This window comes from Schistocerca serialis, chromosome 2 (assembly GCF_023864345.2).
Source record: "Schistocerca serialis cubense isolate TAMUIC-IGC-003099 chromosome 2, iqSchSeri2.2, whole genome shotgun sequence".
Taxonomy (NCBI): domain Eukaryota; kingdom Metazoa; phylum Arthropoda; class Insecta; order Orthoptera; family Acrididae; genus Schistocerca; species Schistocerca serialis.
Window position 1 is genome coordinate 119,098,927 of NC_064639.1, and position 20,837 is coordinate 119,119,763.

Genomic DNA, 20,837 nt, shown 5'->3' on the forward strand with positions numbered 1-20,837 from the left:
ATAGAGAAAACATAAACAGCCTACTTACATAGAGAAAACATAAACAGCCTACTTACAACTGAGCATTCGTAAAGGAAAAATTACAAATATGGCTAAGTACAGGGCTAACATGTGCAGCGCAGTACTTTAATATTCTGCTAGGCAATCCGTCATATCCATGAGAGCCCTTAGTCTTCAGTGATTTAATTATTGATTCAATTTCTCCCTTGTCTGTATCACAAAGGAGTATTTCAGACATCAATCTAGGAAGGGCATTTGCCAAGAGAGTTATATGATTCTTTGACGAAGTTTAAAAAACTCTCTATTGCCGTTGGAATAGCTTTCCTACATAGTTTGTAATTATATGTGAAATTTATTTGAATGCAAAAGCCTTTTAGTGTTAAAATTTGTGCATCATGGTCTGAAAGGCCATTCACCCTTTTACTAACCCTTTATGCCCATAGACAGCGCAAATGTTTATGGCTGCCTCCGCTGCCGTCACCCCTGTATGGAATTCAAACAGAAGAATATGTCCGAAATTTTCCGATTTCTCCACTTGGCACTTCATTTTCTAGAGTGCGCAGCTCCAAATGAAAAAATGACAATATGCAAACTCAGATAGCAACAGCGAATTACGAATAAATGACGGTCGATAAATAAATACATTGCAGCCGGAGTACCAACATGCGAAAGAAAAACACTATGAACTTATGCAGCAACCAAATAGTACGCAAAGTTTAAAATTAATATTTCTCAAAAATTAACTGCGAATATGAAGTTAACAATCAGTACTTAGGAATAAAGATTATGAAGAGAATAGTACTTATTATTTACTTCTAACGGTTAATGCGAGGTAAAGTCATTTTTATAATTTCATGTGTTGTGTTAGATTCGACCGAGTATACCGTTGTTGCGTTGGTAAATATGTCTGAAAAGAATCTGTACAGTATTGGTCATGACGTATATTTAGTCTGTTGTCATCTGTCAAATAGGTCACGTGTGTTTTGGTGGCATCGGGAATTATTTCTTTTGTATAAAAGTGGATTAGATAATTTGTTCTAATTTTTAGTGTAAGCACGGAATAAAGTTTTAGAAGTGTTGAATATTGCTTTTGGTGAGTTTCCTATGAGTAAAATCAGAGTTTACGAGAGGCATAAGCGTTTCGAAGAAGGCCACGAAGACGTTGAAAATGACGAGCGCCCTAGACGTTCCACCACACACACCATTAACCGTTGGAACAGTAGATATACTGCAGTGAAAGAAATCGTAATGAACGATCGCCGAATTTTGGCCGGTGTGATGTTGGCATATCAATTGGATCAAGCCATAAGTTTTTTCGGATATTTTTGGTATGAAATGTGTGACAGGAAATTTTTCTCCCAAAATTGCGGAATGCCGAACAAATACAGCGGCGAATTGAAGTTTCCAAGCGTTCTGAATTTTTAACCATTTTTTTAATGTAGTGTGACTAGGGCCTCCCGTTGGGTAGACCGTTCGCCTGGTGCAAGTCTTTCGATTTGACGCCACTTCGGCGACTTGCACGTCGATGGGGATGAAATGATGATAATGAGGACAACACAACACCCAGTCCCTGAGCGGAGAAAATCTCCGACCCAGCCGGGAATCGAACCCGGGGCCTTAGGATTGACATTCTGTCACGCCGACCACCCAGCTACCGGGGGCGGACATTTTTGACGATAAAAAATTGTGCAATGATGTCCCAGTACCTATGTTCGGCACGCAGGACTTCCTTCTGTCTCCAAAAACAGAGAAACCTTCAAGGGGCGTCGGTTTACAAGGACAGATAAGTCTGGAAACGCATCTCTCAGATTGCTATAAACAATCCCAAACGTCGAATTACGAAGTGCTTTTTTTATTATTATTAACACACTTTGCACAATTCTGAAGTGAATTTACATGACTGGCTAGGCTTTTACGATTCCGAACAAGGTCCTAGATGTTCCTAGACAACAACCCGACGTGTTGCCGCACGTGAAAATGGCAGCTGTAATCGGAGTCTCTTGTCCCCTTTCATGCTCAGAACCACGCTCATGTAATTTCCAGCACGATTCGTCGTTAGACTTAGTTCCTCGATTGCTAATTAGCATATCGAGCAACAAGTTTATCGAATTCGATCAGCTGCCGTTGTTGTGTCTGCCGGTGGCGTGCACAAGTAAGCAACCCAACTATATGGAAAAAAAACAGAAGTTTATTGAAAACAATTTCCATAAAAATAGTCTCCAAAATGGAAGAAAGGAAAGGTTGGTTCTTCAATAAGTGAAACAAAATGGATGCTAGTCCTTCAGGAAGTAAAACAAAGTAAATGGTAGTTCGTAAATAACGGAGCCACTTAGAGCTTCAGAATTACCAAGTAAATAAATAAGTTCTGTGATACCTGAAAGAGTTACACATGCTTCAGTGAACAAGATCTTAAAGTCTTAACAGCTTCACCTTAAAAACAGTGAATTAAATTTCTGTAGTCACACGCTCTTTAGTGAGTGGAGCCTTGAGGTCCTAATAGATTTAGGCTAACATGGAAAAATAAGTTGGTCACTTCAGGTTTAAAACCGAAGTTCATACCCAACCTTCAGTCAAGAAGAATAAATACTCAACAACTTTTACGGTGTACTCCGCTGAAGGAGTCATGAGAGCCAATGGCAACGAAGTATATGAGACTGAAAAGAATGGAAACTTCCAGTCTGATACTATATCGTTGGCTAGAAGAACTACAGTACAATTATACCAAGTCCCAACGAGCACATCACTGATCATTTAGGGTCCCAGCTGAGGAAGCAGCATAGTGTGCAGGAGTCGGGGTCCCAGACCTTGGCACAGCATAGTTGCTGGGTGTGACAGAACTGTTCTCCGGAGCTAGAGCCGGGGCCTAAATAGCAGCCTTGTGGAGAGATATGAGCGGGCCTATTTTTGGCTCGTGACATGGTGGACGTGTGAAGATCTTTGGCTTCCCAACGATCTCTATTGCTGAAGCCTGGTGACCTGGCAACAGTGTTGCTGACGCCCTCTGCTGGTCTGGCAACAGAGTTCCGGGGTTGCAAAGTTCCACGTCTTCTGTACAGTAGGGGCTGGGCTTGCTGCAACCTGCACGACTAACTGATTGTGCGTGGTGCCGTCGGCGTCTGATGTCTTCAGCTTCCTTCCAGTTCATGTACATGCAGTGAAGACGTGTTCGATCGGGTTCCGATCTGGCGAGTTGGGAGCCCAGCGTATAAATAGGAACCTGCCACTGTGTTCCTTGAACAACTCCATTACTCTCCTGGCATTGTGACATGGATTTTGTTGAAAAATATCACTGCCGTCGGGAAACATGATCGCCATTAACGGGTGTATGTGGTCTGCAACCAGGGTACGATATTCTTTGGCCGTCACGGTGCTTTGCACGAGCTCCACTGGACCCATGGATGGCCACGTGAATTTTCCCCAGAACATAATGGAGCCGCCGCCAGCTTGTCTCCGTCCCACAGTACAGGTGTCAAGGAGCTGTTCCCCTGGAAGACGATGAATTCGCGCTCTCCCATCGGCGCGAGGAAGAAGGTATCGGGATTCATCAGACCATGCAACACTCTGCCACTTCGCCATCGTCCAGTGCGTAAGGCCACGCGCCCATTTCAGTCCTAGTTACAATGTCGTGATGTTAACATTGGCACATGCTTGGGTCGTCGGCTGCAGGGGTCCACCGTTAGGAGTGTTTGTCTCACTGTGTGTTCAGACACACCTGTACTCTACCCAGCATTATAAAGTCTCATTTTAGTTCCGCCACAGTTAGCCGCCTGTCCTGTTTTACCAGTCTGCCCAGTCTACGCCGACCGACATCTGTATTGAAGAGAGGCCGCTGTAACTTCGCCTTTTATATTGATTGATTGTTAATGGATGAAGCTCAGGCTCCGTCTAGCTCACGGTAGGATGTTTGCGAGGAAAGTCACAAACAAAGAATTGTCTTGCTACATTGTATTTACGCCGAGTGCGTGTTAGTTGTATCGGCTTACTCGGATGAATATTTGCTCCCCGACGTGTGCGAGCCTAGCTACACGTAAATGCATACTAACTGAGATTATTGCCCTAATCATGATTACAGTCTATATACATCCAGAGTCTATCTATGAAAGTTTACAATTCGCTTGAGATAAAAAGTCTGTATCAGTACGATAACTCTCTAGAGCGCCAAAGAATATCTATGAATGCTGCGCTCTGTTGATAATCTATGTTGTCGCACAGATAAATGTTTCATGAGCACGTAATATTAAATGGATTGAAGAAATGTCAAACACTGTATGTTCACGTTATGTCGGTTTATGCTAGTCTATGCACATCCTATCAGTGTCTTAAAGAACTAACCTTTCTTTCAGATGGGTTACGTAAATTCAGATAGTTACGTAAATTCAGCCAAAGAGTTTACAGCAAGATCCAGATTACGCTATTTACTTTAACGCAATTTAGGTATATTCCTCACAGTTTACACTACTCATCACTTCCTATCAGTTGAACTATTAACTGTCTATCGCATTGGGTCTAAGTTCAGTGTTTCGTTGGGAATAATCAAATGAAGACGATGTATTCGGTTATTTTCCTAGCTTGAATTACTTCAAAGATATTTTCAAAGTTGATGATTTACCTCTTTCAGTTTTTAATCATTTCTAGCAGATCGCAAATCTTCAGATGTAACAAACAATCTCGTATCACCTACCAATGTTACGCACGAGCGCACAAGTTCAGTTACGATACGACACTGCAAGCGCCAGAAGCATACTAAAAATGTGCAACTTTAGCTTCTGTATTTCGCATTGTCTTCAAGGAGTACTCACAAGAAATATTCTTTGAGGTCACTTGTTATACTCCATGATCTAAAAGTCTACTACTTTGCGATCTACCATTATTTTATCTTGGAACGAATCGATTCTATTTCTTTTTATTCTTTTTCAAAACATGAAGTTACTTTTCTTCCAAGATTCTTCTCTATTTCTTTTTATATTACTTTCTTTTCAGTCTGCTTGCTACTAGTCATGCAATGTTAGTACAGAGGGACTTCGTTTTTCTTTTTATGAGATTTTGATCCTGGGCTTGGGCCTTGTACTTGGGTGTGGGGACTAGATTTACGTTTTTCATTTTTGCGTCCAAACGGTAGTGACATTACACGGCCCAAACCACACGACGTCTGAACGTGGTTTCACCTTGGTTTCGCCACCTGTTGAAGACACTCACCACAGCACTTCTCGAAAACCCAACAAGTCGTGCAGTTTCCGAAATGCTCGTGTCGAGCCTCCGGGCCATCAAAATTTGCCCTCGGTCAGACTCAGGTAGATATCGCGCCTTCCCCATTCTAATCACAGACAGCGCTCTCAATGATAGTACGTGCACCGTGCGTGTGTCTGACCAGCAGCCTGGACGGGTTTATATCGATAGTAGGTCAGCGGTCAGAATGTTCTGGCTGATCAGTGTAGCTGCTGGTAAACCTTTCGGTATGTGAGGTCGTGGTGGAAGAAATTCTCCTGTACCTGACGTTTCCTCCAGGACTGCGCTGGATACCCTCAGAGGCGCTCCTCCGCTGAGTCTTGCCGACTGACCGGTAGGACGTCCGAGACCACGACATCACATCCCAAAAGGTTTACCAGCAGCTATGTCATGTTGTTGTGGTCTTCAGTCCTGAGACTAGTTTGATGCAGCTCTCCATGCTACTCTATCCTGTGCAAGCTTCTTTATCTCCAAGTAACTACTGCAAGCTACATGCTTCTGAATCTGTTTAGTGTATTCATCTCTTGGTCTCCCTCTACGATTTTTACCCTCCACGCTGCCCTCCAGTACTAAATTGGCGATCCCCTGATGCCTCAGAATATGCCCTACCAACCGATCCCTTCTTCTAGTCAAGTTGTGCCACAAACTTCTCTTCTCCCCAATCCTATTCAATACTTCCTCATTAGTTATGTGATCTACCCATCTAATCTTCAGCATTCTTCTGTAGGACCACATTTCGAAAGCTTCTATTCTCTTTTTGTCTAAACTATTTATCGTCCACGTTTCACTTCCGTACATGGCTACACTCCATACAAATACTTTCAGAAACGACTTCCTGACACTTAAATGTATACTTGATGTTAACAAATTTCTCTTCTTCAGAAACGCTTTTCTTGCCATAGCCAGTCTACATTTTATATCCTCTCTACTTCGACCATCATCAGTTATTTTGCTCCCCAAATAGCAAAACTTCTTTACTACTTAAAGTGTCTCATTTCCTGATCTAATTCCCTCAGCTTTCAGAAACGACTTCCTGACACTTAAATGTATACTTGATGTTAACAAATTTCTCTTCTTCAGAAACGCTTTTCTTACCATAGCCATACATTTTATATCCTCTCTAGTTCGACCATCATCAGTTATTTTGCTGCCCAAATATCAAAACTCCTTTACTACTTCAAGTGTCTCATTTCCTAATCTAATTCCCTCAGCATCACCCGACTTAATTCGACTACATTCCATTGTCGTCGTTTTGCTTTTGTTGATGTTCATCTTATATCCTCCTTTCAAACCACTGTCCATTCCGTTCAGCTGCTCTCCGACGTCCTTTGCTGTCTCTGACAGAATTACAATGTCATCAGCGAACCTCAAAGTTTTTATTTCTTCTCCATGGATTTTAACTCCTACTCCGAATTTTTCTTTAGTTTCCTTCACTGCTTGCTCAATATACAGATTGAATAACATCGGGGAGAGGCTACAACCCTGTCTCACTCCCTTCCCAACCACTGCTTCCCTTTCATGCCCCTCGGCTCTTATAAGTGCCATCTGGTTTCTGTACAAATTGTAAATAACCTTTTGCTGCCAGTATTTGACCCCTGCCACCTCAGAATTTGAAAGAGAGTATTCCAGTCAACATTGTCAAAAGCTTTCTCTAAGTCTACAGATGCTACAAACGTAGGTTTGCCTTTCCGTGATCTATTTTCTAAGATAAGTCGTAGGGTCAGTATTGCCTCACGTGTTCCAACATTTGTACGGAATCCAAACTGATCTTCCCCGAGGTTGGCTTCTACCAGTTTTTCCATTCGTCTGTAAAGAATTCGTGTTAGTATTTTGCAGCCGTGGCTTATTAAACTGATAGTTCGGTAATTTTCACATCTGTCAACACCTGCTCTCTTTTGGATTGGAATTATTATATTCTGCGTGAAGGCTGAGGGTATTTCGCCTGTCTCATACATCTTGCTCACTAGATGGTAGAGTTTTGTTAGGCCGTGCTCTCCCAGGGCTGTCAGTAGTTCTAATGGAATGTTGTCTACTCCCGGGGCCTTGTCATACGGTCGTGAAAGCCTTCATTCTATGACGATCAGTGTAGATTGCAGCGCACATTTAAGCAGACTCACTGCTCACCATACACGAATGGGGAGGGAAGAAACGTCAATATGTAGTACAACTGCCCTTCGCTAAGCACTCCTCGCTGGTTTTGGAGAGATCAGCATAGGCGTAACAGAAGTTTGTCTTCCTCTGTTTCCTACCTGTTGGACGCTTTAACACGAGTCGTTGTCGGTGTTTGTGTGCAGGGGCGGGCCTGGTGCTGGGCAGGGTGATCTCGGACGAGCTGCTGGAGTGCTACCGCGACCTGGGGGCGAACCCGGTGCCGCTGAGCACCGCCTCGCTGGTGACGCTGGTGCGCAAGGTGGAGCGCATGGAGAACGCCGCCACGCTCGACCTTCGCACGCTCTCCTACACGCTGCTGCACAGGTAGGTGGAGCTAGCGGCTGCCTGCGGCCTCGCCGCTTTATAAACCTAGTGACCACGAGTCAATGGTAGGGCTGTCCCATCTGGAGATGTGCTCTGTATTGCATTGCAGCTGTATTTCTTACAAGGGAACCTCCCCATCGCTCCCCCCTCAGATTTAGTTATAAATTGACACAGTGGATAGGCCTTCAAAAACTGAACACAGATCAATCGAGAAAACAGGAAGAAGTTGTGTGGAACTATGAAAAAATAAGCAAAATATACAAACTGAGTAGTCCATGTACAACATAGGCAACATAAAGGACTATAATAGTTGATGAGCGCCGTGGTCTCGTGGTTAGAGTGAGAAACTGCGTGACGGAAGGTCCTTGGTTCGAGTCCTCCCTCAAGTGAAAATTTTACTTTCTTTATTTTCGCAAAGTTACGATCTGTCCGTTCATTCATTGACATCTCTGTTCACTGTAATAAGTTTAGTGTCTGTGTTTTGCGACCGCACCGCAAAACTGTGCGATTAGTAGACGAAAGGACGTGCCTCTCCAATAGGAACCGAAAACATTTCATCGCAAGGTCATAGGTCAACCGATTCCTCCATAGGAAAACACGTCTGATATATTCTTTACGACACTGGTGACGGCTTGTGCGCAACATGACAGGAATATGTTGTCGACCCACCTAACTTGCACACTTGGCGAATGGGTAAAAAGATTCTTCTACCTTGCCCGATTTAGGTTTTCTTGTGGATGTGATAATCACTCCAAAAAAAGTGATGAAAACATAAGAGTTTGTCACATAAACTGCATCAAATGAATGCAACAGTTTCAGAGTCGCACAGTTTTCCCTGTGCTCTGTCAAAACATATGTTTTTTTTACGTTTTCAAATGTTTCCGTGCGTAGACCGTCAAATTCTGTACATGTCCAAGCAAATCTGAACATGTCCTGGAATTTTGGACAGCGAAGTTGATTATGTGTGAGTGCCTGAACTTTGATAATTATCTGAAAATAAAAAATTAAAATTTTCACCTGAGAGAAGATTTGAATCTAGGGTCTGTCCTTCCACAGCTGCTGACGCTAACCACGGGACCACGGCGCTCGTAAGCTAACAAATTCCTTGATGTTGCGTACCTTGCACATGGACTACTCAGTTTGTATATTTTGCTTATTTTTTTCATAGTTCCACACAACTTCTTCCTGTTTTCTCGATTGATCCGTGTTCAGTTTTTCAAGGCCTATCCCTGTGCCAACTTATAACTAAATCTGAGGGGGGTGCGATGGGGAGGTTCCCTTGTTAGCAAGAAGTCGTCTAATTTTATACGAAACATTACCAGAAACGGTATTGACATAAAACATCATTTCCCATCCACATCTTCCCGTTTACTATCTACATCTACATCTATACTCCGCGAGCCACCTTACGGTGTGTGGCGGAGGGTACTTATTGTACCACTATCTGATCCCCCCTTCCCTGTTCCATTCACGAATTGTGCGTGGGAAGAACGACTGCTTGTAAGTCTCCGTATTTGCTCTAATTTCTCGGATCTTTTCGTTGTGATCATTACGCGAGATATATGTGGGCGGTAGTAATATGTTGCCCATCTCTTCCCGGAATGTGCTCTCTCGTAATTTCGATAATAAACCTCTCCGTATTGCGTAACGCCTTTCTTGAAGTGTCCACCACTGGAGCTTGTTCAGCATCTCCGTAACGCTCTCGCGCTGACTAAATGTCCCCATGACGAATCGCGCTGCTTTTCGCTGGATCATGTCTATCTCTTCTATTAATCCAACCTGGTAAGGGTCCCATACTGATGAGCAATACTCAAGAATCGGACGAACAAGCGTTTTGTAAGCTACTTCTTTCGTCGATGAGTCACATTTTCTTAGAATTCTTCCTATGAATCTCAACCTGGCGCCTGCTTTTCCCACTATTTGTTTTATGTGATTATTCCACTTCAGATCGCTCCGGATAGTAACTCCTAAGTATTTTACGGTCGTTACCGCTTCCAATGATTTACCACCTATGGCATAATCGTACTGGAATGGATTTCTGCCCCTATGTATGCGCATTATATTACATTTATCTACGTTTAGGGAAAGCTGCCAGCTGTCGCACCATGCATTAATCCTCTGCAGGTCCTCCTGGAGTACGTACGAGTCTTCTGATGTTGCTACTTTCTTGTAGACAACCGTGTCATCTGCAAATAGCCTCACGGAGCTACCGATGTTGTCAACTAAGTCATTTATGTATATTGTAAACAATAAAGGTCCTATCACGCTTCCCTGCGGTACTCCCGAAATTACCTCTACATCTGCAGATTTTGAACCGTTAAGAATGACATGTTGTGTTCTTTCTTCTAGGAAATCCTGAATCCAATCACAAACCTGGTCCGATATTCCGTAAGCTCGTATTTTTTTCACTAAACGTAAGTGCGGAACCGTATCAAATGCCTTCCTGAAGTCCAGGAATACGGCATCAATCTGCTCGCCAGTGTCTACGGCACTGTGAATTTCTTGGGCAAATAGGGCGAGCTGAGTTTCACATGATCTCTGTTTGCGGAATCCATGTTGGTTATGATGAAGGAGATTTGTATTATCTAAGAACGTCATAATACGAGAACACAAAACATGTTCCATTATTCTACAACAGATTGACGTAAGCGAAATAGGCCTATAATTATTCGCATCTGATTTATGACCCTTCTTGAAAATGGGAACGACCTGCGCTTTCTTCCAGTCGCTAGGTACTTTACGTTCTTCCAGCGATCGACGATAAATTGCTGATAGAAAGGGGGCAAGTTCTTTAGCATAATCACTGTAGAATCTTAAGGGTATCTCGTCTGGTCCGGATGCTTTTCCGCTACTAAGTGATAGCAGTTGTTTTTCAATTCCGATATCGTTTATTTCAATATTTTCCATTTTGGCGTCCGTGCGACGGCTGAAGTCAGGGACCGTGTTACGATTTTCCGCAGCGAAACAGTTTCGGAACACTGAATTCAGTATTTCTGCCTTTCTTCGGTCGTCCTCTGTTTCGGTGCCATCGTGGTCAACGAGTGACTGAATAGGGGATTTAGATCCGCTTACCGATTTTACATATGACCAAAACTTTTTAGGGTTCTTGTTTAGATTGTTTGCCAATGTTTTATGTTCGAATTCGTTGAATGCTTCTCTCATTGCTCTCTTTACGCTCTTTTTCGCTTCGTTCAGCTTTTCCTTATCAGCTATGATTCGACTACTCTTAAACCTATGATGAAGCTTTCTTTGTTTCCGTAGTACCTTTCGTACATGATTGTTATACCACGGTGGATCTTTCCCCTCGCTTTGGACCTTAGTCGGTACGAACTTATCTAAGGCGTACTGGACGATGTTTCTGAATTTTTTCCATTTTTGTTCCACATCCTCTTCCTCAGAAATGAACGTTTGATGGTGGTCACTCAGATATTCTGCGATTTGTGCCCTATCACTCTTGTTAAGCAAATATATTTTCCTTCCTTTCTTGGCATTTCTTATTACACTTGTAGTCATTGATGCAACCACTGACTTATGATCACTGATACCCTCTTCTACATTCACGGAGTCGAAAAGTTCCGGTCTATTTGTTGCTATGAGGTCTAAAACGTTAGCTTCACGAGTTGGTTCTCTAACTATCTGCTCGAAGTAATTCTAGGACAAGGCAGTCAGGATAATGTCACAAGAGTCTCTGTCCCTGGCTCCAGTTCTGATTGTGTGACTATCCCATTCTATACCTGGTAGATTGAAGTCTCCCCCTATTACAATAGTATGATCACGAAACTTCTTCACGACGTTCTGCAGGTTCTCTCTGAGGCGCTCAACTACTACGGTTGCTGATGCAGGTGGTCTATAGAAGCATCCGACTATCATATCTGACCCACCTTTGGTACTTAACTTAACCCAGATTATTTCACATTCGCATTCGCTAATAACTTCACTGGATATTATTGAATTCTTTACTGCTATAAATACTCCTCCACCATTGGCGTTTATCCTATCCTTGCGGTATATATTCCATTCTGTGTCTAGGATTTCGTTACTGTTCACTTCCGGTTTTAACCAACTTTCCGTTCCTAATACTATATGCGCACTATTTCCTTCAATAAGAGATACTAATTCAGGAACCTTGCCCTGGATACTCCTGCAGTTTACCAATATTACGTTAACTTTTCCTGTTTTTGGTCTCTGAGGACAGACGTTCTTTATCAACGATGATAATGTCCTCTCTGGTAAGCCGTCAGGTATTTTATCGTTTCGCCCAAGGGGGGTCCCTCTAACCTAAAAAACCCCCGTGTGCACGCCACACGTACTCTGCTACCCTAGTAGCTGCTTCCGGTGTGTAGTGCACGCCTGACCTGTCTAGGGGGGCCCTACAGTTCTCCACCCAATAACGGAGGTCGATGAATTTGCAACCATTATAGTCGCAGAGTCGTCTGAGCCTCTGGTTTAGACCCTCCACACGGCTCCAAACCAGAGGACCGCGATCGACTCTGGGCACTATGCTGCAGATATTAAGCTCAGCTTGCACTCCGCGTGCGATGCTGGTTGTCTTCACCAAATCAGCCAGCCGCCGGAAGGAACCAAGGATGGCCTCAGAACCCAAGCGGCAGGCGTCATTCGTTCCGACATGTGCTACTATCTGCAGCCGGTCACACCCAGTGCGTTCAATACTATCACCTAATGTGGAACATTTTTAGAGGTTTCCTCATCCAAAATGCTATCAACTACTGAGGGAATATAGTCGTTATTGCCGGCTTCATATTTAATTAATTTAATCTCATCTCGCAAGATCTGATCGTATGAATTATGTTAGAGGATAGGTTAAGGAAAGGCAAATCTACATTTATAGCATTTGTAGAGGTAGAGAAAGCTTTTGACAGTGTTGACGGGAATACAGTGTTTGAAATTCTGTAGGTAGGGAAGCTGTGGTAGAGAAGGGAGTGAGAGAGGGTTGTAGCCTATACCCGATGCTACTCAATCTGTACATTGAGGAAGCAGTAAAGGAAACGAAAGAAAAATTTGGAATAGGAATTAAATGTCAGGGACAGGAAATAAAAACTTGGAGGTTTGCGGATGACATTGTAATTCTGCCAAAGGCAGCAAACGAGATGGAGAAGCAGTTGAGTAGAATGGACGGTGCGCTGAAAGGAGAATATGAGATGAAAATCGACAAAGCAAAAACGAAAGTAATGGAATGTAATCGAATTAAATCAGGTGTTGAGGGAATTAGATTAAGAAACGAGACACAAAAAGAGGCAGATAATTTTTGTTATTTGGGCAGTAAAATAATTGACAATGATCTAAGTAGAGAGGGATAAAATGTCATTGACAAGAAAAGCGGTTTTGAAGATGCGAAATTTTTTAACATCGAATGTAGATTTAAGTGTTATCAAATCTCTTTTGAACGTAGTGTATGTATGTAAGTGAAATATTGACGATAGGTAGTTCAGACAAGTTGAGAATAGAAGCTTTCTGTTACAGAAAAATACTGAAGATTAGATGGGTAGATGATGTAACTCATGAGGAGATACTGAACAGAACTGCGTATAGAAGACATCTGTGGCACAACTTCACTAGAAGAGGGGGTTCGTTGATAGGACACGTTCTGAGATATCAAGATATCTCCTATTTAGTACTGGAGAGAAGTGTGGGAGTAAACACTGTAGAGGGAGGCCAAGAGATGAATACAGTAAGCAGAGAAGGGTGCAGACTGGAGTAATTATTCGGCGATGAAGAGGCTTGCAAAGGGTGGAGTAGTTTGGAGAGCTGCATCAAACCAGTCTTCGGGCTCTAGACTAACAACCAACCAATGCCAAACAGGCGGTTTTACAAAAAAAAAGAGGAATATTAACCTCTTTTTCTCACGGCTGGGCTACATCTATAGCCTTAGAAAAACCGTTCATTCCTCGCATAAGTGCTGGTGCCTGAAATTATCTGGGGGACTGGGGAGGGGTGGGGGATGGGGGGAGGGAGGGTAGATAAATTTCCATTACTGTAGCAGTCGGTACCAACGTTTGTATAAGTCCTCGATCCTCACTTACATCTGTATTACGCAGTGCATGTGACCATATATCAGCAATTATCTCATTCAGCATGTGATGTAACTGAAAAAAAGCATTTATTTTGAGCCAAAGTAGATAACGTGTGGTCAACATACAGTAATAATGTAGACTATTCAAGGTCATTGTTTTACTGTTTTCTTCTGGTATTGTAGCTACGTACATCGTTGCTCCTTTTGAAGTGTACTGAGATATTTGCAACAAACTTCATTAAGGAATAAATATACTGTCAAGCAGTTGGCGAAAGCATTATCTCCTTAAGCAGTTCTCTACAAGACGATCGTTGATGAGCAGCAATTATTATTCTTCCAGTTTTTGAGCACTTTCTTGCAGATAAGTTGCCGTAGAACATTATTCCATATGACATTATTAAATGAAAATATGGAAGATGTGTTAACTTCATTATTTGTCTCTCTCCAATATTTGCAATGACTGGAGGTGCAAATGTGGCTGAAGTCGATTGTTTCAGGTGTTCCACAAACCATAGTTAACATTTACTCACCATGAGTTACAATTAACATTAGTGCAGTACGTCTAGACCTGCAAAACCTAATTAGACGGAAGTTCGCTTACTTATATGAGAAACAGAAGAGAATCTAAGAGTGAGCAATGTGGAACCCCATGCAATTATGAAACGTGCCTAACACTTGCTTTCCAGATGTAAGTCGTTAATATCCTGTGGCAGTGTACTATGACACAGCGTCACCGGTTCAGATCCGGTCCAACTGTCTCGGTGGACAAGTCAACAATTTTAACGTAGATGTCAGGAATAGGCGTTTACGTCAGCATTTTATACTCCACGTTGTCCTGACATATCTTATCATAAGCAGTTTGCCCGCCCAAGAAGATCGCTAATTCCCACAAATGATAAGAAATTAATTCTCTTGCATCCGACTGCTTGTTTTAATACACTCCTGGAAATTGAAATAAGAACACCGTGAATTCATTGTCCCAGGAAGGGGAAACTTTATTGACACATTCCTGGGGTCAGATACATCACATGATCACACTGACAGAACCACAGGCACATAGACACAGGCAACAAAGCATGCACAATGTCGGCAATAGTACAGTGTATATCCACCTTTCGCAGCAATGCAGGCTGCTATTCTCCCATGGAGACGATCGTAGAGATGCTGGATGTAGTCCTGTGGAACGGCTTGCCATGCCATTTCCACCTGGCGCCTCAGTTGGACCAGCGTTCGTGCTGGACGTGCAGACCGCGTGAGACGACGCTTCATCCAGTCCCAAACATGCTCAATGGGGGACAGATCCGGAGATCTTGCTGCCCAGGGTAGTTGACTTACACCTTCTAGAGCACGTTGGGTGGCACGGGATACATGCGGACGTGCATTGTCCTGTTGGAACAGCAAGTTCCCTTGCCGGTCTAGGAATGGTAGAACGATGGGTTCGATGACGGTTTGGATGTACCGTGCACTATTCAGTGTCCCCTCGACGATCACCAGTGGTGTACGGCCAGTGTAAGAGATCGCTCCCCACACCATGATGCCGGGTGTTGGCCCTGTGTGCCTCGGTCGTATGCAGTCCTGATTGTGGCGCTCACCTGCACGGCGCCAAACACGCATACGACCATCATTGGCACCAAGGCAGAAGCGACTCTCATCGCTGAAGACGACACGTCTCCATTCGTCCCTCCATTCACGCCTGTCGCGACTCCACTGGAGGCGGGCTGCACGATGTTGGGGCGTGAGCGGAAGACGGCCTAACGGTGTGCGGGACCGTAGCCCAGCTTCATGGAGACGGTTGCGAATGGTCCTCGCCGATACCCCAGGAGCAACAGTGTCCCTAATTTGCTGGGAAGTGGCGGTGCGGTCCCCTACGGCACTGCGTAGGATCCTACGGTCTTGGCGTGCATCCGTGCATCGCTGCGGTCCGGTCCCAGGTCGACGGGCACGTGCACCTTCCGCCGACCACTGGCGACAACATCGATGTACTGTGGAGACCTCACGCCCCACGTGTTGAGCAATTCGGCGGTAAGTCCACCCGGCCTCCCGCATGCCCACTATACGCCCTCGCTCAAAGTCCGTCAACTGCACATACGGTTCACGTCCACGCTGTCGCGGCATGCTACCAGTGTTAAAGACTGCGATGGAGCTCCGTATGCCACGGCAAACTGGCTGACACTGACGGCGGCGGTGCACAAATGCTGCGCAGCTAGCGCCATTCGACGGCCAACACCGCGGTTCCTGGTGTGTCCGCTGTGCCGTGCGTGTGATCATTGCTTGTACAGCCCTCTCGCAGTGTCCGGAGTAAGTATGGTGGGTCTGACACACCGGTGTCAATGTGTTCTTTTTTCCATTTCCAGGAGTGTATATTCTCCAACGTCTCTTAACAGCTATACTCCAATGCTCCTGTACGCACCAGAAAAGTTACCTCCTCTTGCTAGTGCAACTGCGTGATCAGCAACATGCTGAAAATAATTGAAAAGGATCACTGCGGCCGGCCGTGGTGACCGAGCGGTTCTACGCGCTTCAGTTCGGAACCGCGCGACTGCTACGATCGCAGGTTCGAATCCTACCTCGGGCATGGATGTGTGTGATGTCCTTAGGTTAGTTAGGTTTAAGTAGTTCTAAGTTCTAGGGACTGATGGCCTCAGATGTTAAGTCCCATAGTGTTCGCCCTGGTAGCTGAGTGGTCAGTGTGACAGACAGTCAATCCTAAGGGCCCGGGTTCGATTCCCAGCTGGGTCGGAGATTTTCTACACTCAGGGACTGGGTGTTGTGTTGTCCTAATCATGATCATTTCATCCCCATCGACGCGCAGGTCGCCGAAGTGGCGTCAAACCGAAAGACCTGCACCAGGCGAACGGTTTACCCGACGGGAGGCCCTAGCCACACGACATTTCCAAGTCCCATAGTGCTCAGAGCCATTTGAACCATTTTTTTTGGAACACTGAGATACATGCAGAGTACAATCCATGCTCACAACTGCGAATACAACTACTAACATTTTCTTTAAAGAAACTGAATGATTAGGAGGAGTTTGGCAACAAGCCTTAAACGTCTAAAAAAATGAAAAAAACCCAATGAAGACTTTTATTTACTATATTCGAAAAATTGATGATTTAAACACTGACAACCTTTACACAGACCTTTCCTTTTGTTTCGACTCTATGGTTAGTAACAACTTTAATTGTTCCACAATGTTTATAATCAAGATTTAACGTCTCTGGTCACAACAAAGGCACGAAATTTCTCTCAATGAATGCGTACACAAATCTAACAAAATCCGTCCAGTGCGCAAGCAAGCAACAGTTACGTGCAGCAGGAGTCCAAATTACCAAAAATCATCAATTAATACCAAAGTCTCCACCGGCGCTACTAGTTCGGCCACGGCAGTCTGCGACCTCTCATGTCGTCGCGGCTTCTCTCCACCGCACGCTGCGTCCGACGCCTTCCGACTCCAACTGTTCGCTCGCTATTACTCGCGCTAATACCTCAGACTCAGATTTTGTATACGCACACCACAGCAGAATCACTAGCCAACTCTCCAAAGAAATATTAACGTCCAACTTCCACAGTCGACAATGTATGCCTCGTTAATTAGGTTGTACAACTTCAAACATCCCGTTTTGTTAAGTACGGTGTGAGTCCCCCTGTTCGCTGCTCACAGATCCTGAGTGCTGTTTCTGTTACTTGCAGGTTCCGCGCGGACGGCCTGGAGCGCGACCCGGACGCGGTGTTCAGCGAATTTGTGGTGCCGGTGAGGCAGAGCGGCCGGCAGGCGCTCAAGTGGGACATTCTGGCCGAGCAGCTGCTGCCGGGCAACTCGCTGCTCTTCCCCGAGGAGAGCCTCACGCACCACGAGAAGGTACCGTCTGCCTGCACCTCACCTTAAAAGACACGGCGTGGCACCGATCAAGTTTACGGCATGTTTGCATTTAGAAGCAGGGGCTACTTCATCACGACGAGCAGTGCAGACATACAACCTAATAAAATTGATGTCACGGCCCGTGGACTCTCACACCTTTATTTGTTAGTAGCTTTTTGCCCATGACTTTACTCACGTACCCATATCTCACGTACAATGTTCTGAAAAAACAGAACACCTTGAGCGACTAGAGAGAGGACATGTACACTACTGGCCATTAAAATTGCCACACCACAATGATGAATTGCTACAGAGGCGAAATTTAACCGACAGTAAGGAGATGCTGTGATATGCAAATGATTAGCTTTTCAGAGCATTCACACAAGGTTAGCGCCGGTGGCGACACCTACAACGTGCTCACATGAGGAAAGTTTCCAGCCGATTTCTCGTACACAAACAGCAGTTGACCGGCGTTGCCTGGTGAAACGTTGTTGTGATGCCTCGTGTAAGGAAGAGAAATGAGTACCATCACGTTTCCGACTTTGATAAAGGTGGGATTGTAGCCTATCGCTATTGCGGTTTACCGTATCGCGACATTGCTGCTCGCGTTGGTCGAGATCCAATGACTGTTAGAAGAATATGGAATCGGTGGGTTCAGGAGGGTAATACGAAACGCCGTGCTGGATCCCAATGCCCTCGTATCACTAGCAGTCGAGATGACAGGCATCTTATCCGCATGGCTATAACGGATCGTGCAGCCTCGTCTCGATCCCTGAGTCAACAGATAGGGACTTTTGCAAGACAGCAACCATCTGCACGAACAGTTCGACGACGTTTGTAGCAGCATGGACTATCAGCTCGGAGACCGTGCCTGCGGTTACCCTTGACGCTGCATCACAGACAGGAGCGCCTGCGATGGTGTACTCAACGACGAACCTGGGTGCACGAATGGCAAAACGGCATTTTTTAGGATAAATCCAGGTTCTGTGTACAGCAACATGATGGTCGTATCCGTCTTTGGCGACATCGCGGTGAACACACATTGGAAGCGTGTACTCGTCGTCTCCATACTGGCGTATCACCCGGCGTGATGGTATGGGGTGCCATTGGTTACACGTCTCGGTCACCTCCTGTTCGCATTGACGGCACTTTGAACAGTGGACGTTATATTTCGGATGTGTTACGACCCGTGGCTCTACCCTTCATTCGATCCCCGCGAAACCCTACGTTTCAACAGGATAATGCACGACCGCATGTTGCAGGTACTGTACAGGCCTTTCTGGATACAGAAAATGTTCGACTGCTGCCCTGGCCATCACATTCTCCAGATCTCTCACCAATTGAAAACTTCTGGTCAATGCTGGCCGAGCAAATGGTTCGTCACAATTCGCAAGTCACTACTCTTGATGAACTGTGGTATCGTGTTGAAGCCGCATGGGCAGCTATACCTGTACACGCCATCCAAGCTCTCTTTCACTCAATGCCCAGGCGTATCAAGGCCGTTATTGCGGCCAGAGGTGGTAGTTCTGGGTACTGATTTCTCAGGATCTATGCACCCAAATTGCGTGAAAATGTAATCACATGTCAGTTCTAGTATAATATATTTGTCCAATGAATACCCGTTTAGTATCTGCATTTCTTCTTGGTGTAGCAATTTTAATGGCCAGCAGTGTATATTAAGCAGGTTCTGCAGAAGTGATTAGTATTTGAACCACGTCGACCTGAAGGTTCAAGGTCAACATCGATATCGAGGCACAAAACCACCTACCGGTGTCCGCCCCTGGTAGCTGAGTGGTCAGCGCGACAGAATGTCAGTTCTAAGGACCCGGGGTTCGATTCCCGGCTGGATAGGAGATTTTCTCCGCTCAGGGACTGGGTGTTGTGTTGTCCTCATCATCATCATTTCATCCCCATCGACGCGCAAGTCGCCGAAGTGGCGTCAAATCGAAAGACTTGCGCCCAGTGAACAGTCTACACGACGGGAGACCGTCGTCACACGACATTTATTTACCAACTAGTAAAATTAGCTTGCGACTCTCGTTGTTGCTATAAACCGCAGGTAATGGACCAGTGTGACTCGGACAGACGTGCAGGATGAATCGCAGACGAATGCGCGAACCACACCGTGGGTTTGAAAGACGGCGCATTATTGGCATGAGGAAATGTGGTGCATTTGTCTGGAAAATTGCTACTCACGTGTGACGAAGTGTTACTTACGGCAATGCAACAGGTATGTGCAGAGACCTCCCCTCCCCCCCCTCCCCCCACCCCATCCCCCTTGAAGATCGACACCTCATCCAAATGGCATTGCGCGACAGACCTGCTTTATCCTCGGCTCTGTCGCAACAGTGGAACAGTGTAACACATCGTACACTATTAGGGGTGGCAGCCCTTCGCCCTTTGTTATGACAAGGGTTAAGAGCGCGTCCTCTACTTCTTCACCTTTGACGAATGTGCAGAGCTGGCCGAAGTGGCCGTGCGGTTAAAGGCGCTGCAGTCTGGAACCGCAAGACCGCTACGGTCGCAGGTTCGAATCCTGCCTCGGGCATGGATGTTTGTGATGTCCTTAGGTTAGTTAGGTTTAACTAGTTCTAAGTTCTAGGGGACTAATGACCTCAGCAGTTGAGTCCCATAGTGCTCAGAGCCATTTGAACGAATGTGCAGAAGCATGCTAGACTGTAATGGTGTATGGAACAATGGCACTGGACACAGGAATGGCATCAGATAGTGTTGTTTTCGAACGGACCCAGGTTCTGTTTGTTTGAAAATGATGGCTGCATTTTGGTTCGTGACAGAAGAGGGGCGGGGGGGGGGGGGGGGGGGAGGGGCGGCATCACAGTGACAGCAAACCCACAAGGCCCACAGTACCAGCTCAAGGCCTTAATGAGTGGGTCGGTACAACCACAAATCACTGGTTGATGTGTGCACGGTGTGACTTCCGTGAATGAGATCCTGCGACCCGTAGTCATACCCTTTCTGCACAACCCTTTCATGTCATGAATATCAATATACGACAAAGGACTTTTAGAAGCCCATGCCTGTTTACAAGACTGTGGATACTTTTAGTCTTACTCCTAATAATGTAGCACAGGAAGAGTTGCTAAATGGACCTATTACTTTTGTAGGAGCTAAGATTAATTTTTCTTGTACAACTACAGAGGTTGTAACTGGTAATAGTTGGTTGACTATTGCTATTGTAAGGGGCAGTGATAAGCCTCAGTTAGGCTTGGAGTCCTATTATGATAG

General features: G+C 45.1%; 1 protein-coding gene across 1 annotated transcript in view; it reads left to right on the forward strand.

Annotated features, from left to right (window-relative positions):
• LOC126455764 (uncharacterized) overlaps positions 1–20,837 on the forward strand; it is a 204,200-nt gene that overhangs the window by 71,818 nt on the left and 111,545 nt on the right. Inside the window, exons 2-3 of the mRNA XM_050091528.1 lie at positions 7,521–7,701; positions 17,423–17,591. Of these exons, the coding sequence (XP_049947485.1) occupies positions 7,521–7,701; positions 17,423–17,591 (350 nt within the window). The remainder of the gene's footprint in view (positions 1–7,520; positions 7,702–17,422; positions 17,592–20,837) is intronic.